The sequence below is a fragment of the Cucurbita maxima genome, unplaced genomic scaffold (assembly GCF_002738345.1).
Source record: "Cucurbita maxima cultivar Rimu unplaced genomic scaffold, Cmax_1.0 Cma_Scf00009, whole genome shotgun sequence".
Classification (NCBI taxonomy): Eukaryota; Viridiplantae; Streptophyta; class Magnoliopsida; order Cucurbitales; family Cucurbitaceae; genus Cucurbita; species Cucurbita maxima.
The window spans coordinates 939627-957240 of record NW_019272025.1 but is presented as its reverse complement, the minus strand read 5'-3'; the positions used below and the strand labels follow the sequence as shown (position 1 = coordinate 957240).

The 17614-nt window shown below is 34.2% G+C and overlaps 2 protein-coding genes across 3 annotated transcripts; one reads left to right on the top strand and one right to left on the bottom strand.

Annotated features, from left to right (window-relative positions):
- The first annotated feature begins 1930 nt into the window (after positions 1 to 1930).
- On the top strand, positions 1931 to 4462 carry LOC111484407 (BTB/POZ domain-containing protein SR1IP1-like). 2 transcript variants are annotated; one of them, XR_002718500.1, is made up of 6 exons: positions 1931 to 2247; positions 2312 to 2381; positions 2456 to 2992; positions 3080 to 3589; positions 3672 to 4229; positions 4277 to 4462. XR_002718500.1 is itself a non-coding variant. In XM_023130971.1 (5 exons), exons 1-5 carry the CDS (start codon positions 2183 to 2185, stop codon positions 4161 to 4163), a joined length of 1674 nt encoding a protein of 557 aa, XP_022986739.1. In that variant the 5' UTR covers positions 1931 to 2182; the 3' UTR covers positions 4164 to 4462. The 2 variants fall into 2 exon arrangements, 1 of the variants encoding a protein (XP_022986739.1); XM_023130971.1 differs by having other exon boundaries at positions 3672 to 4462.
- Positions 4463 to 5224: 762 nt separating this feature from the next.
- LOC111483758 lies at positions 5225 to 6101 on the bottom strand. The gene is made up of 2 exons (XM_023130059.1): positions 5846 to 6101; positions 5225 to 5755 (listed from the first exon to the last, which is right to left on the bottom strand). Exons 1-2 carry the CDS (start codon positions 5918 to 5920, stop codon positions 5369 to 5371), a joined length of 462 nt encoding a protein of 153 aa, XP_022985827.1. The 5' UTR covers positions 5921 to 6101; the 3' UTR covers positions 5225 to 5368.
- Between the last annotated feature and the right edge of the window lie 11513 nt (positions 6102 to 17614).

Here is a 17614-nt window from a genome sequence, read left to right as displayed (position 1 = left end):
AAAAGCTCAATTAACTATAGAATCTAGTCTCAAACTTCTTACCATCTAGAGAAAAGCCTATGAAAACTTACTAGGATTGGATGCGATGAGAACTTACAAATAGACTGTTTACTGAGTATTTTTATACTTACCCCATTCTACGTTTATTTTTCTTGTGTTCACTGATTACTGGTCAAGGTGGAGGACCATTTAGGAGTTATGCTGTCACATAGGATGTTATCCCAGAGCATTTGTCTGTTTAAATTTTGGGATCTTCTGTATCCCATTCGCTCGTCCTTGTTTTGTAAATATCTTTTTACAACACTCCGTTCATAACTAATTTTGATTTATCTTTCTCTTGAGGTGTTGTTTGATGATAAATTGCATGAAATTTTACCACATTTTTTAATATTTTTTATTTGATTTCATCCTATCTTTTCATCATGATTCGAAATTCGAATCCTCAAAAATTGAATTGTGACAATAATTATGCATCTCTTTCATTTTCTCGAACACTGGTTTTAATCATGAGTTAAATAAGTAGTTTCACAAATTTTCACCAACAAACATATAGTAATGACTCAAAAACTCATACGATTCAAATCGTTACAATGACTAACATGTATGATGCATCGAAAACCCATACAACAACACAAACAAAATTGAAAAGAAGTAAGACATCAATCAAAGATAGCATTTGGGCATCAATCAAACAACAAATTAAAGCAGTTGGGCCAAATGAAATTTCATACTATACTAAAAGCAAACCCATGTGGGATGGGGACATTTTGTTTTTGAGGTTCAGTGGCTTTTGGAAGATGTTCATTTCCATTTGTGGCTCAAATTTTGGCAAACAAACTTGCATGGTAGAGACTTCGACATGCATATATAAGTTGAGTTGACATCTCCCGTTCATACGACAATTATTTATGGGTACAAAGGGAGCCCTAGCTGTGCCCTTACACCTAGTGGACGAAAAAGACAGGGAAATGCTCTTTATTAAAGTATGATTTCAATCTCTAAATTTTAATGGTTCAAAAGTTGTTTACATTCGATTATGGTCTATAAAATCATTAATGAAAAGAATGATCTGACTGATTTTCTATGAATGTTTTGATAAACTTTATTTAATCTTATTCATTTTTCTTTTGATGTTGACGTGACTATAATCGTATTTTTTTTAGATTTATGAAGTGATTATGGTCAGATAAAAGAGATTTAAGGATTTGATCGTAAAGTATGACTATGAATATTATTATTTCATTTGTCTTGATGCAACAATCCAAAGTTGAACCCAATTTCTTTTGAACTCCCTAAATTGATATCATCATAATCATAAATACAAGGGTTCTTGTCAATTCCACCAATTGGCCTCATTCATTTATTGAAGGCCAAACTCCCATCACCCTCATAGTCCCACCCACTATTCCCAACTTTTTGTTTCTACTTTTCTCTCTTACTTTCATCTATTGAAGATTGAGATGGATTCATTTATGTTCATATATTTTCAATAAATTAATTAGAAGTAAATTTTTATAATTTTTTTTTTTATAAATAATAATGAAAAGAATTTTTAAGAATAAAAATAAAAATAAAGACAATGGAATATGTTTCTAAAATTTATGGAGGAGGGTTTAAAAGTGATTTTTAAAAAAATAACAATAATGTGATCGAATGAAGGAAGATTTAGAATTGAAACATCTGCCACATATTTGAATCTTAAATTTTAAAAAATTTAAAACTTTAAATTTTCTTAACCCCTAACAATCGGTCATATTTTGACAATAGTACAATACGATCCACTTTTAATACAAGTCCATTAGAATTTGTGTTTAAGCTGTAACGGATGCTGTTGAATGATAAGTGTTAGTTGGTTGTTTAGTGTTTTTGAGATAACTAAACCCATTTTTGTCGAAAAATTAAGAAGTTAAGATATGTGGATATTGCATTTTGGTGTGTTTGCTCCACCCAACACACATCCCCCAATCTCATCCTCCAAGCCCACACCACATCTTCTTTCTTCCCAATATGCCCTCCCTTTTCCCCTTTATTACCCTAAATGCCATTCCTGCTGCTCATGATTGGGAGCCTGCAGATTTTGATATGTTGGTGTCGTTACAAAAGTAAATGAAGAATTTTTGAAGTGAAAAAATTCCTGATGAGATGAAACCATCATGAATTTCAAGGTTCTTCAATCTCTCCCATGGCGGATCCTGAACAACATAAGAAACACCTTCAATCCACAGCCATGAGGAGGGCCAGTGAATGGTATGTTCTTCTTCATTAAACCTTTCTTTTTATCACTTTCTCTTATGATTGTGCTTTTGTTTAGGATCTTTTCCCAAGAAATTCCAAGTGATTTCACAGTTCATGTTGGGGAAGCCTCCTTCGCCTTGCATAAGGTACAACAACGACTAAAATTCAATTTAGATGTTCTTAGATACATGAATTGAAGTTAGTTTTGTTTGTTTTGAAGTTCCCTCTTGTTTCAAAATGTGGGCACATAAGAAAACTAGTATCAGAATCAAGTGATGGTGATGTTACTACAAGTATTGAGCTCCACGATTGTCCCGGCGGGGCCGAGGCGTTCGAGCTAGCTGCCATGTTCTGCTACAGGATAAACTTCGAGATCAACACGAAGAACATCGCCATGCTCCGGTGTGCAGCGGAGTATCTCGTAATGACGGAGGAATACACCGTTGGAAACCTGGTGGGGAGAAGTGAGGCTTACATAAATGAAGTTGCACTCAAAAGCCTTTCAGGGGCAGTGTCTGTTTTGCATATGTCTCAATCCCTTCTTCCAACAGCAGAGAAGGTCAAATTAGTGAGCCGTTGCATTGATGCTATTGCCATTTTGGCTTGCAAAGACACTCATTGGTGGGCTGAGGACTTGACTGTTCTAAGAATTGATATCTTCCAAAGAGTTCTTGTTGCAATGATGTCCAGAGGCTATAAACATTACTCTCTTGGTCCTGTTCTAATGCTGTATGCGCAGAAATCGCTCCGTGGCTTGGTGAGATCTCGATCCCGATCCCGATCCCAATCCGATTTATTTGTTTGTTTTTGTTGTTTTGTTGTGTAAACAAAGTTAGTGCATCAGGAGGTATTTGGGAAGGGGAGGAACAAAATTGAGGCAGAACAACAAGAAAAGCATGAGAAGAGAGTTGTATTGGAAACAATAGTGAGTCTTCTGCCAAGGGAGAAAAACGCGTTATCGGTTAGCTTTCTGTCGATGCTCCTCCGTGCAGCGATATATCTCGAGACGACGGTTGCTTGCCGGTTAGATTTGGAGAGGAGAATGGGTGCAGAATTAGGAGAGGGTGTTTTGGATGACCTTTTGATTCCCTTACATGCCTTCACTGGACATACATTGTTTGATGTTGACACTGTTCACCGGATCCTCCTCAATTTTGTTGAGTTTCAACACATTTCATTCCCCTCATCAGCCGAGTTTGAAAGAGTGGGGAAATTAATGGAGAATTATATGGCTGAAATTGCCTCGGATCCCAATTTATCTCTCTCAAAATTCATTAATCTTGTTGAACTTGTTCCTGAACACTCAAGAGCTACAGAAGATGGAATCTATAGGGCCATAGATATCTACTTGAAGGTGAAACAACTGTCTTAATATCAAATTCCCATTTTTGATGATACCCTTTTACTGAATCATCATGTTGTATGGCTATTCATAGGCTCATCCTGGTTTGAGTGATATGGAAAGGAAGAAAGTATGCAGTTTAATGGACTGCCAGAAGCTATCAAGACAGGCGTGCGCTCACGCCGCACACAACGATCGCCTTCCCGTTCAAACCGTCGTGCAGGTGCTATATTACGAGCAGCAACGGCTACGAGATGTCGTGAATGACGGTGTCACCAGAGTCGAGTTGCCTCCAATTTCAGATGAGCTCTCCATTTTGAGAAGGGAGAATGAGGAACTGAAGGTGGAGGTTGTCAAAATCAAAATGAAACTGAGAGAGTTTGAGAAGCCATCCATTAGCAGTTCACAAACAAACACTCAACTGCAGGCTGCTGCTGAGAACCCTCCACCACCCAAGAAATCATTCATCAATTCTGTGTCGAAGAGGCTCGGTCGCCTCTACCCGTTCGTCGGTGCCGATGGAGTCACATCGAACTCGAAAGGCCGAGTCAGGCGATCCAAGGACCGGCGCCATTCAATATCCTGAGCCAGCCTTGGATTGTTTCAAAACCTCTTGTTTCTTAGTGTTTGTAATAACATAAAAGGGTTGAGAATCAGTTTTATTGTTGTTTTTGTGAGAGAATGAAAAGAAGAGTGGGTATTAGTGGGGTCTGAATCTGAATATTTGAATCTCTTTCTACAAAAAGCTTTTGGATTATAAAAAAAAATGCAATGAAAACAGCCAACTCAACGCCTAACAAGGACATAGCTGCAGAAACAGCACGTTTTGGTCGGTTTATCTCACCCAATTCTTCATGGTCCCTAAAAGAATATGTTTCAAACTCAGCTCTTTTTTGAGTTTTGTACCATATTTTATACCTTAATCAAACCCCTCTTATGCATTTTGTTTTTTTGTTTTGACATGGGAATCTTCTGTTCTATTCTGGCCACCGACTGAACAACTTAAGTCTTGCCACCGACTGAACAATTTAAGTCCACCGCTAGCAAATATTGGCTTCCCCTCAAGGTTTTAAAACGTGTGTACTAGGAAGAGGTTTCCACACTCTTATAAAAAATGCTCTGTTCTCCTCCCCAACCGATGTAGGATCTTACAATCCACCTCCCTTCTAGACCCAGCATCCTCGCTGGCACTCGTTTCCTTCTCCAATCAATGTGGGACCCCAAATCCACCCTCTTCAGGACTCAACGTCCTTGCTAGCACATCGTCTTATGTCCACCCCCTTTTGAGGCTCAGCCTGGCTCTGATACCATTTGTAACAGTCCAAGCCCACCGCTAGCAGATATTGTCCTCTTTGAACTTTCCCATCTAGACTTTCCTTTGAAGTTTTTAAAACGTATCTGGTAAGGAACGGTTTTCACACCCTTATAAATAATGTTTCGCTCTCCTCTCAAACGGACGTAGGATCTCACATACCCAATTCTTCTACTACGCTTTAGCTTAATTTAAGCCTTAAATGAGCAGCTGCAAACCTCATGAATCATAGGCGAGTATTACGCATTGATATCATAATTGTAACTTATATTCGTAACTTGTGCCTCATCCATTTAACTACGCTTAGATCAACAACAACCACAAGAAGATGGTAGGTCATGTGCAAAGGGCGGGTGAAAATGATATTAACTTGGTTATAAACTTTACACAGATAAGGCTCTCAATCAAATCAGCCATTCATAAGGGAATTATAAAAACTAAAAAAACAAAAGCAATCAATAGCATAAAAAAAATGAAAATCAAGTGAGATTAAGGCTTACAACTTGACAAAGCCATGGATTTGGATGGTGCTGAGCAAGCCTGGTTTCATCTTGAAGGTCGAGAAATCCGAGAAACTCGCCATCTCGGTAAAGAATTCCACTTTTAGGCGCAGATCCAGTGGTCGAACAAGAAGAAGAATCCGAACCCCCTTTCATTAATTCACCCAATTTCTTCCTCCTCCTTCTTCGCCCTCCAACTTGATTACTATAACTGGAAGGCCCCAATGTCAATTGAATCTCACTTTCCTGAATAAACTCAATCTCTTCACCTTCTTCTCCTTCCTCCTCCTCTGTTTTTCCCCTGTTTTCAGCTATGTTCTTCATCAAAACCTTCTGAATTCTGTACAATCTGTGGAGCTCATAAACCTGCAACAAAAGAATCCTCTGGCCGCTGTTAAACAAAAAGAAAGAAGAAAAAAAGGGAAGTGGAGAAAGAAGAAGAAGAGGAAAAGGTACTTGGTGACGAAATGTGTGTTCATGGTTTAACATTGCCATCTTCAAATTGTGTTTACAGAAAGATTCGTCCGCCATGGGAGATCTACGAGAGAGAGAGAGAGAGAGAGAGAGGAGAATTTTGAATGCTCAGAAATTTCTTGCTGTTTTTCTGGTTCCGAGAATGTTGGGGGCCTTACAAATGGATCATGGAACAAGTAGATCTTCAGATTTTTGCCTAAAAACAGACCAGCAACTCAAAACGACACTGGATTGAATCCAACACAAACAACAACAGTGTCAATATATATATATTATAAATGTTATTATTTCTTTATTTTTTTTTTTTTAATTTTTTTGTCTGTTTTCCTTTTTTTTCTTTTTCTTTTTCCCTTATCGTTTATGTCCTTTTTGGTCCACAAGCTGGCAATTTCTCGTACCAAATATATCTTCATCATAAATAATAGTTTTTTAAAACCACAAAAAAAGAAAATAAATAAATAAAATAATTTAGTTCGGGTTTTAAACAAGTATTGGCATACACGAGTTGGGTTGGGCTAAATAAATCTTTTCCACTAATCCAAAATTTAGAGTTAGTTAGATTGGTAACTCAGAGCCATTCGAATAAGTTTACAACTCAACTCTACCCTAAGCTTAAGCTTAGTTAGATTGGTTTTTTTTTTTTTTTTTTTACCATTAGTAACTAAAATCTCAAACATTCACAAGTTACAATATATCACTAACATAAGTTACAAACATTAAATATTCTTAATCTTAAAATTGGGTAGGGATGAGTTGGATTGTAACATTTTCAAGTCGTTTGAGTTGACCCGATTGAAAAAATGTAACCCGTGAATCAACCCGAATATTTTATTTTTCAAAAATTAAATCCAACCCAAACGAAAAAAAAAAAAAAAACTCAACCTAATTCAAATTGGTTTTGGTTGTACAGTCTAAGTGAGTCGAATTCTCCGATCATATAAGTATCATTTGAAAATAAACATAAGAGAGGAAGAAAATCACCTGAGAGATAAGACGTTGGAGACAGAAATGAGGTCCGGGAGAGAGGTAGAAACACATAGCTGATCCCTTCATACATGCAAATATGTATGTATATATATATATATATTATAAGAAGGGGGAGTTTGAATAATAATAAAAGAATGAATAAATTAAATTATGAGTAAATTAAGATTTGGGAAATGTGAGGAGGAGGGGGATGTTGGGTCGCATGCAAAATAAAAAGAAAGAAAATAGAGAGAGTCAGAGAGAGACATAGCAAATAGCGAAACCCCAAAATCATAAAACAATTTCTGTCAAAAGTTGTATGACACCCACACCCACACCACACCCACACACGCCTACGCCTACGCCACAATCCCTAATTATGTTCATATTTTCAACCCAAATTCAAGGCCACAACTTAAGTTGGTGTTTAATTTATATATCAATATACTTGTTTTTTTTAATATTATAATTCAAATTGCGATTAAACTTACGTTAGCCAACCCGAGCTTAGGTTAATTGGTTAAGACCATGCTCTCGGATTTGAATTCTTTCATCCCATTTGTTGTTGAATTTTGTTTGGAATTTTTTCACCCTCCATCGCTCAAAACAAGCATTTTTGGAGTTTCATCCCTAGTATCTTAATAATACTTATGGCATTTCAACATTACCAATGTTTTCCTTAATTAGTTACGTGGTTTCTACACTATCTCGATGTTGTCACAATTTCTACGTATACAAGTTGTGATTCCTAAAGTGATTTCTATTGAATTAAGAGAGTATGTGAAGATTTTTGAAGGGGTAGGGGAGAGATTTCAATGCTAGAAAATGTGGATATTACGACAATTAAGATTGTCGAATTTACAGTTTTATATTATGGATCTCATATTGTGTTTAGATTTTGTTTTGTTGATCATGAATACCTAGATTTCGTACTTGAGGGACTTGAACTTTATCGAATTAACGATGATTTATTCATGTTTTCGTTTTCTTTTGACCAGAGTTTAGTTGTTTTATTAATTTAAACGGTAGCTTTTAAAAAGATGATTTATGTTAGAAAATTCAACTCCATGATCAAAGGTTACTTTGATATGAAAATGATTAAAACTCTTCAAAATTTTTTAAAAGATGTTTAAGGCCTTAAAAATATACAAGGACGTTAGTTTTATAACTTCATGAGAATTAAGACAAGAAAGAGTGTGGTATTCTATCGCACCTTATGGACATGATTCAAGTTTTCTCATATTTTTCAAGTGATAAGGAGCTGGTCAAGGATGGACGCGAATATGGAGTAGGTGCGATATAGAACCACACCATATTTTAATTTTTTTAATAATCTAAGTTGCTTTGCTTAGGGGCCCAATTTATTCAAGTTTTAATTTAGTCGTGATTTTCATAAGAAAAATTGGTAGTGACATAGAGCTCATTTAAAAGGAGGATTTCACGACAGCCACAGTTGTGGTAACAAGGGTAGAGGTTAAAATGATGGATAAAGGCAGTTCAATGAGAAAAGTAACATGAGAAATAATATTCAATGTTATCATTGAACAAGTTTTCGGCATATAAAATTTGATTGTTGGTATAAAGATCAACAGACAAATTTTGCAGAAGAAAGATTTTTTTATGGCTTGTATTGATACTAACTGGAAACAAAGTGATTTATGGTTTGTTAATAGTGGATGCTCGAACCATATGATAGACACAAAATCTTTATACAAGAACTTGATGAGACGTAAGGAGTAAAGTGCAACTTGGCAATACAAGAGAGATGCAAATTGAAGGAAAAAACATGGGGAAAGTTGAAACTAGTCATGATAAGGTAAAACGATTTGATATTGTTCAATTTGTACCAAATTTATGGTACAATTGATTGAATGTTGGATAAATGATGATTAGAGGACATTTTGTTCTATTCGATGAAAACACATATATCATTGCAATAAGAAATCAAGCGTAAAAGTTTAAATTCTCATGACTTTAAATAAGATGTTTCTAACCTAATTTTTTTTTTTTTTTTTCTCTTGCTATTAGTGCAAAAGAAAAGGTAGGACTTCATGTTGTGACATTTGTGATAAGGATATCTTCATAGGAAGGTATTTGAAGTTACTGAATGATAAAGATATGATTTTCAGGTTATCAAAAATGGATTCAAATAATTTATGTGAATAATGCATTTATGGCGAGCAAACTAATAAGTCATTTCCCGCTGGAAATTATCAAATTATTTAGAACTAATTCATGTTGATTTATGTGGGTCAATACAAACTAAATATTTGAGTGAGAGTGTTTATTTTTTTTTTTATTACTTACTTATGACTATAGTCGCATGAGCTATGTTTATTTCCTTCAACGTAGGTCAGAAACTTTTGAGACGTTCTAAAATTTCAAAACTAAAGTGAGAACTAAAGTAGCTGTGACATTAAATCTATTCGTACAAATAGAAGTAGGGAGTTCATATCTAGAGAATTCAATTTGTTATAGGAAGAAAATGGCATCTAAAGGGAGCTAACAACTTCTTACATTAAGTAACAAAATGCAATCATTGAACAATAAAATCGAACATTTGTGGATATGACATGAGGTATGTTACACGCAAAGAGACTTCTAAATCAATTTTGGGTAGTAACTGTAGCAACATCGGTCTATTAAATCTCCCACCGGCAAAAGTTGTCATGAATCAAACTCTTTTTGGAGCATGACATGAAAGGAAACCATTTGTAAGTCATTTATGTGTTTTTGGTTGTGTTGCTTATACTTTGATAAAGTCTCAAATTCGTCAATAGCTAGATCAAAAATCTCAAAAATGAATTTTCATGAAAAGATTTTGTACTCCATCAAAAGCATATAAATTGTATAACCTCCTAATGAAAAGATTTTGTATAACCTCTTAATGAAAAGTTTTCAACCAAAAGGATGTAATATTTGATGAAAATGTAAGTTGGAATTCCGGTAAAGATTAGGTGCAACAAAAGATTACAATTGAAGTTTTTCTAGATGAAAAAATAAGAGCAAATTCGTCTCTTTTAATGTCTCTATTGCAATACAAAATTTTGAAATACATCAATTTCAACATCACGGAACAACTCTTCTTGTGAAGTATCTTCAAATGAGACAACGCCAAGGAAGTATATATCTTTAGCCGACATATATGCATCGTGTCAATTTTCTTTTACTTTTTAAGACATTATAAAGTATGAAGAAGCAACTAAAAAAAAAGAGCGGCAGAAAATCATGGTAGAAAAGATCTAAACAATGGAGAAGAATGGAACATGGAAGATAGTTATAAGTCAATTTTCTCTTACAATTGTTTGCATGTGTCTTCTTCCTGCTAGAGGAAGAAGATGATGACGTGGCCGGTTTCGTTAAAAGAACTGGCCATGCCAACCCAAAATCTAATCCTCCCTCCATTTTTCTCAATTCTAATCCCCTTCTAGACCGTTATCATAAAAAAAGACCGTGATTTCAGAAACTAGACACTCAAAGGAGTCTATCAAAGAAAATTTAGGGTGATTCGGGTATCGAAAGCTCGAGAATAAAAGTTATGAACAACAACAACGACGTAAGTAGCCATCTTGATCTTTTCCTAATAAATATTTGTAGGAATCGTTAGAATTTTAGTATGAACCTTATCTAAGTATGAATTAAGGGAATATGAAAGAAAAACATTAAAAACAGTGAGTTAAAGCCCCCGAATGGAGTGATTTGCATGTGATTCGAGTAATATTAAAATAACCCACTAAACAAACTTAGTTACCCATGAAATTTTAAATTTGAGAATAATATGACATGTTGAGGGAATATATGAAATTAGGGGTCATTGATAAGGATAAATGACTAAACCAAGGAATAATGCAAAAGGATCAAAATGCCCCTATGACATTTAGAGATTAAACCAAGACTGAAGGGTAAAATGACCCAATGCCCCTAGGACTCTTTAAGATATTTCAAGGTCTAAACATCCTCCAAATGACTCGAAACTTTTAGTAAGACGTATTTCTAAGGACATGAAGATATATTCAAGATTTCAAGTTATTCAAATCAAATTTGGAACCTAAACTAACTTATGCGGGGACCCTTACCTAATATCCAATATCTAGGAACCTTCTAGAGTCTTCTAAGGATCATGTTATAATGTGATACTTGATTGATTCAGGCATGTTATTGTGATGAGTTTATAATTTATGAGATTGAAGTAGGGCTTAAAAAATATGTTATAAACCTATATACCTCAAGAATGAAGAACCCAAGAAATTAAGAGAATACTTAAAAGACAAGAATCAAGGGAAATACCAACACAATCTCTCCATCTACTATGATGAGAAGAATGCTAAGTACCACTCAAGAATAAAGAACCAAGGTACTCAAACTTAAAAGCTCAAGAAACCCCTAGATCTCCCACAGGACATTATGTTTATGACTCAGACTGCATCACTTGTCGCTTGGAACGTAAGAAGCCTTAAATGCAGGTTTCAGACCATGCTGCTTGCAACGTAAGAAGCCTTGGGCATACGTATTTAGGCTATGTTGCTTGGAACATATGACTCTTTAGGCATAGTTTTTCAGACTGCATCTCATGAAACGCATGAAGTCTTGGATACAGGTTTCAGACTACAACAATAAGAATGTGAGAAGCCTTAGGTGCAGGTTTCATACTCTATCAAAGGGAACACGTGAAGACCTGGATGAAGGTGCAGACTATGTCTCTTGAAACACATGAAGCGTTGGACATATGTTGAGGTTATGCGCTTGGAACATATGAAACCTCAAACACAAGTTGTCAGGTTCATGACTTGTACCGTAAATCCTAAGGGGAGCGTCTTAGGGAACAAAACAAGAACTTAGAAAATCACCAAGAACAAGACAGCGGTCAAGAACATGAATAACACAAGTTGTCAGGTTCATGACTTGTATCCTAAATCCTAAGGGGAGTATCTTAGGGAACAAAAACGAGAACAATACAAGAACTTAGAAAAGAACCAAGAACAAGACAACGGTCAAGAACATGAATAAAAACTAAAATATAGATCAAGATCCACGTTCCAAAGAATAACCTAGAACTTAAGATCCTTAGATTAGAACCAGGGCTAAGACCTAAAACCAAGGATTAAGGTCCTAAGTTAGATCATGACCGTAACTCATAATTCAAGAGAAAAACCTAATGGCCCAAGTTTATTGAGACAAGTACAAGAACAAGTTAAGAAAGAGTGTGATACTTTAGTATAGCAAGGGCACAGTTAAAGAGCCTACAAATAGGTTACTTCCTCGATCTTTATACTCATTCCATGTTTTTTCAAGTAAATAAAGAGCATGTGTCATACACAAGGCTTACCTATTATCTCCCGCCTGCTTTGTATTAAATATTTTGTGTTTGTTTTTTATTTTGTGTTTTAAACTATTTATGTATGAGCTCTATTTTGAATAATGTAAATATATGGTATATTTTAAGTTCTCTTAGTTTTATTTCGTAAAAAAATTGTCATCTTTTTACACAATCGAGTCAACCTCAAGTTGCCGCTTGTGAAAAATCAGATCATGAAACTTATCATCCCGAATGTGCTCTAACATCTTTTCTTCGACTTGGTTTTCAAGGCAAATATTATTTTGCCTACTTTGATTCTTTTTTCGTATAAGGCGTCATCAACATTCTCATTTGGCAGTACAATTTTGCTTTAGATAATGACTCCCAAAGGTCTTATTCTTATTGATAAGATATCATGCATGTTGCCCATGTGTTGTAGTTGTTACTGTTAAGTTTCTTGATTCCTCTCATGACTTGGAGATCATCCAAAATGTTGGCAGTACAGGTGGTACCAAACATGCTAGTTTTCGACATAGAACTTGCAGAGTCATGAACTACTCACGACACGAAAAAACTTAAACCTTAATAGTCTCAAGGAAATGTTTATGATGTGGAAGATCAAGCATAACTACAACCATAGTGCATACTACGAGTTTCAAGAGATCAAATAACTTGTCACAGCCTCTCTCTAATATCAGATAATTGAACATAATTCTAACTCTTTTATGAGAAACACTCACACTTTTATTAAGACTAATCAAGAAGAGATTACACGATACCATATGGGATAATATTATGTTTTTATGGATGAAAAACTTGATGGAAGAGTATTTATAGTAGAGACTAAACAATGTAGACCACACATTTGTGATCCTCTCTCTTATCTTTTGCACATTTGTGATTTTCTTTCTTATCTTTTACACATGATCTTATTCTTAAAGTATCTAGACATCTAGATTGAATTTTTTAAAATATTTAAACATATAAATCTTTCAATAACATTCTAGAAACTTCTAGATAATGAGCTTATATAATTATTAAGTTTAACTATATTGAGTTAGTGACGATCTTTTTGTAGATCTTTTTGTAGAGTTCGTATTCAAATCTCTTCTTATCTAGAGAAACCAAGAGTATTCTCATTATGTAACCTTTCATTTGGGATGATTTATTAACAAAAACAAAAAAATCAATTTAAGATTTATCCAAATGATTTTTGTCGACATCAGTCTCAAATCTTCTTGAGGTCAACCTTTTTTCTAGCTAAAGTTTGATCGATCAACTATAAAATAACCATTTAATCTATTAGTCATTTTAACGCATTTAGTTTCTTTAAAGCTTATTTTAAGAAATGTTAATCAAAGCAATAATTTTCTTACCTTCCCATTGAGGTGATCAAAGCTAAGATGTGTTTTTTTTTCCACTTAGAGATATCTAACTTCAACCTCCAAAGTAGCAAACTTTGACTCGTAAAAATGGCAATTTTCATCTTCGATTAAACTTAAACTCATCGTAGTAACAAAAGTTACTAGGTCGTGGCTAGAACCTTTGAACTCGAGTTGCAGTGAACCTCTGAACTTCCTAGCTCGTGGCTAGACTATTTGAGCATGGTTTAAATTCACCTATTAAAGAAGTAAAATATGATAAGAGGTAAGACATAAATAATAATAGGAAGAATGATTTGGAGAATGTAGGGATAATAGAAAAATGTTTCCTTTATTTAATAAATAAATAAATAAATAAATAAATAAATAAATAAATAAAGTGGAATACAGGTGCCTCGCCGACAAATGGATGATGACGTAGGAGGTAGTTGTGTGATAAATTATTGGGAGGGGAGGGTCCAAACTGCAAATATAGAAATAAAACAAAAATTCCACTGGTGTCAGGATAAGTGGGCCCCACCGACCACTTACATATCAGATCCTTGTTTTTTCTGGAATTAAAATAAACAATATGCCACATATTTTTCCTAAACTAAACACTCAAAAAAATAGAAAAATAATAATAATAATTTTAATTTTACTCCATTATTTTACCTCTCTCAATTTTCCATCCATTTTCAGAAAAATATTAATTTTTGTCTTTCCATTTTGATTCTTTTCTTTACCATTAAAAAAAATTAATAAATTAATTACCTAATTCAAATTATAAAAATTAAAATTTTAAAATTAAATTAAAAAAAATGAAAATTCGTATCAATTTGCAACCACCCAATCTTTGGAACCCTAATTTGACATCTCATGTCTTTGGCATTTTATCATGGTTTGTTTTCACTCACGAGTATCCTACGAAATTTTTTAAGAAATTATCCAACAAAGAATTGCTCCAAACACGTACCTATGTACTTTTTATAAGTGAGTCACCAAAAAAAGGAAGGTGCACCTTGTTTATATAAATAGTAACTTTCATTTTCTTTAAGCTTTTATATGTCATCATATCCTTGAAATTGTTCTCCTTCGAATGTAGTCCTCCTATTAGGTTATGAACTCTATTAGGGTTGCTCAATCAATGTTTTAACTAACTTAAAATTTCGAGTTGGTCCAAAAGATTTTCCTAACTCAACCAGTGTATACTTGTAATCCTTATGATATTATTTTACCATCTAACATTTATGCCTTGACCTCAAACGTTTAAATTTAACCCATTATTATCTTATCAAAACAATGATTTAAGAAAAGAATGAATAGACTAAAATAGTAATTTTTTTTTATTTTTTTGAAAAAGTTAAAAAATAAAATAAGAACTAAATGTAATGTATGAATAAATTGTAATTATATAACATCACATGCTTGTGAATGTGTGCGAATATAATAATTAAAAGAAAAGGTGAAGAGAAATGTGTGGCTGATAGGTGAGGGCGAACGGGGAATCTCTCTCTCTCTCTCTCAATTCGCTCTCTCATCTGTGCAGCACGCGTTGCCGGTGAACGGAGGAGCAGCCGTATGGGGCGGTGGGTCCATCGGGTTTGATGATACATTTTTAAATTAGAAAAAATTAAAAAAAAAAAAAAATCTATATCTTATTTATACGGCTACCACGCAAGAAAAGTTCCAACAAATTTATTAAAAAGAAGAAAAAACAAATTACTATGAAAATAATTAATATCAAAAGAGTTTGAAAAGGACATTTCATGTTAAAAATTTAATTTTTATTTTTTTTATTATTATAGATATTTTTTAAATATAATATTAACGATACAAATATTTTTAAAACAAACTATTAAAATTTTTTATCTAAAAGAAAATATTATTAAAATTTATAATATTTTTTACATAACGCACGAAATTGTTAAAGGTTTTGAGTTACAATATGTTTAGTAAAACAGACACCAACATTGAATTTGTATTCCCAAGCAACCACAAGTTTCTGCATTTCACCCACGCCCACACACACACCTATCTATTTTTTATTACTCTTTTTGCTCATCATTCAATTCTCTCTCGGTTTCACTCTCGAGTTTCTAATTTAACCAACTTTTTCATTCTCGAGTTCCAAATTTACTAGCTTCAAATATTAATTATCTCCTCTAAATAATGGATCCAACCCGATTCCAAAATCGAAAATTCGGTTTAGTTTTAGGGTTGACAATTTTTTTGGCCAAGTCAACTTGGCCAGCTCAACCAACCCAAAAATAAGGTTACAATCTCATCCAATCCTATTTTTAAAAAGATTAAAAATACTTAACGTTTATAAGCAAGGTTAGTGATGTGTTGCCACTCCTAAATATTTGATATTTAAATTGGAGAGAATTCAGTTATTAATATAAAATATAGAGTGAAGAAGTAGTTTTAGTAATAAGAAAAAAAACTAATAATCTAATCCAATCAACTTTGACATTAAAATTGAAGTCCCTTTAGAACGACGCTAGGGACGTATCATTCTTCTAAACTCGTAATCATTTCTCTGGTTTATAGATTAGAGTGAGCAACCAAAAGTAGATTAACAATAATATTCTTGCTTCTTCCAAAGTGTTCAAGTTAAAACAAGTGGCTTAGCAGGCTAGATTCATTTTGGTAATAAACAAGTGATGAATGAGTGTTAAAAAGTGTAGTATATTTTAATATTTATAACTTTTTAATACCAAACTGTATATATAAAATTATAGTTTAGCGACAACTACCCATTCTTGAAATGGGGCTAAGATCTAGGGAATTGTTTGTAAAAGTTGAATCGAAAACTTTTTTTTAGTGTATAATTGGCACAATAATATTTGTAAGAATGGTGAGAATGATGATCACATTAAATAAAAAGGTTAAATTTAAAACTTTGGTTCTTTAATTTGGGTGTAATTTTAAATTTGGACCCATCGTTTTGAATTTTTAGTCTAAAATCATTTTAGCTAATCCAAGCTCACAGCTAATAAATATTGTCATTTTCGAATTTCCCTCAAAGTTTTTAAAACGCGTATGCTAGGGAGCAATCGATGTGGAATCTCACAATCCACCCATTTTTCAGAACTAGCATCCTTGCTAACACTCGTTCCCTTCTCCAGTCGATGTGGGATCCCCCAATCCACCCCCTTTGTGGCCTAGCATACTTGCTGGCACACCGCCTCGTGTATACTCCCCTTCGAGGTTGGCACATCGTCCGGTATCTGACTCTGAGACCATTTGTAACAACCCAAGTCTTTCGTTAACAGATATTGTTCTCTTTGGATTTTTCCTTTCGGGGTTTTCCTCAATGTTTTTAAAACATGTCTGTTAGGGGGAGATTTTTACACTCTTATTAAGGATGCTTCGTTCTCCTCCCCAACCAACGTGGAATCTCACATGTTTCTTCAATTCTTCAAGTAATAGTATTGAATTTAACGAAAGCTTTTAATTTAGCGACCTAGCTGTAATTTCTGTGCTTACCCTTTTAAGAACCTCTGCGATTTTGTGCTTGCTGCCGGAATTGGACTCTTCTCCACGTTTACTTGATTGTCTTGAGAACATATCTTGTTAAGTTTTTTTCATTATTCATTATTATAGTTCTCATTAGGTGAGTGAATTGAGCTAGAATGGAAGGGGAGGTTAAGAATATGGATAAAAGATTAAAATGTGTTTGTGAGGCTCCGGATGAGATTTAGGGCTTTGTGATAGCCTAGGCTTCCTTAAATTACTCAAAAGCACTCCATAATTTCATATTGATAGACATGCATAGACATAAGGGGGGAAGCAGGTAGAAATTGACAAGACTGCCCAAGCTGCTCATCGTAGGGGAGAGGGTCATACAAAACTCTTCCAAGTCTAAAGCACAAATGTGAGTAATTGATGGGGACAAGGAGACCGATTAGGGAGAACGTAAAATTAAGGATGTTAATCGGCTTGTAGCGCAAAATTAGGGAGAACGTAGAGCATCACAACAAGGTGGCTAAGGAGACCGATGAGTTTGACATTGCTGTGATAGGTACTCTGCTTATGCCTAACTCTTTAGTATTTATATTTATGGGATTCTAGCTTTATGCATTTCTATATGTTAGAAAGGATTGATGAACGTACTCACTAGGA

What these genes read in the sequence shown, in the direction of transcription:
- LOC111484407 (XM_023130971.1), top strand. Translation starts at nt 2,183, where the DNA reads ATGGCGGATCCTGAACAACATAAGAAACACCTTCAATCCACAGCCATG. An exon ending in ATGAGGAGGGCCAGTGAATG is followed by an intron (nt 2,248 to 2,311) that starts GTATGTTCTTCT and finishes GCTTTTGTTTAG; the next exon opens with GATCTTTTCCCAAGAAATTC. An exon ending in AGAAATCGCTCCGTGGCTTG is followed by an intron (nt 2,993 to 3,079) that starts GTGAGATCTCGA and finishes TTAGTGCATCAG; the next exon opens with GAGGTATTTGGGAAGGGGAG.
- LOC111483758 (XM_023130059.1), bottom strand. Translation starts at nt 5,920, where the DNA reads ATGGCGGACGAATCTTTCTGTAAACACAATTTGAAGATGGCAATGTTA. An exon ending in AACACACATTTCGTCACCAA is followed by an intron (nt 5,756 to 5,845) that starts GTACCTTTTCCT and finishes CTTTTGTTGCAG; the next exon opens with GTTTATGAGCTCCACAGATT.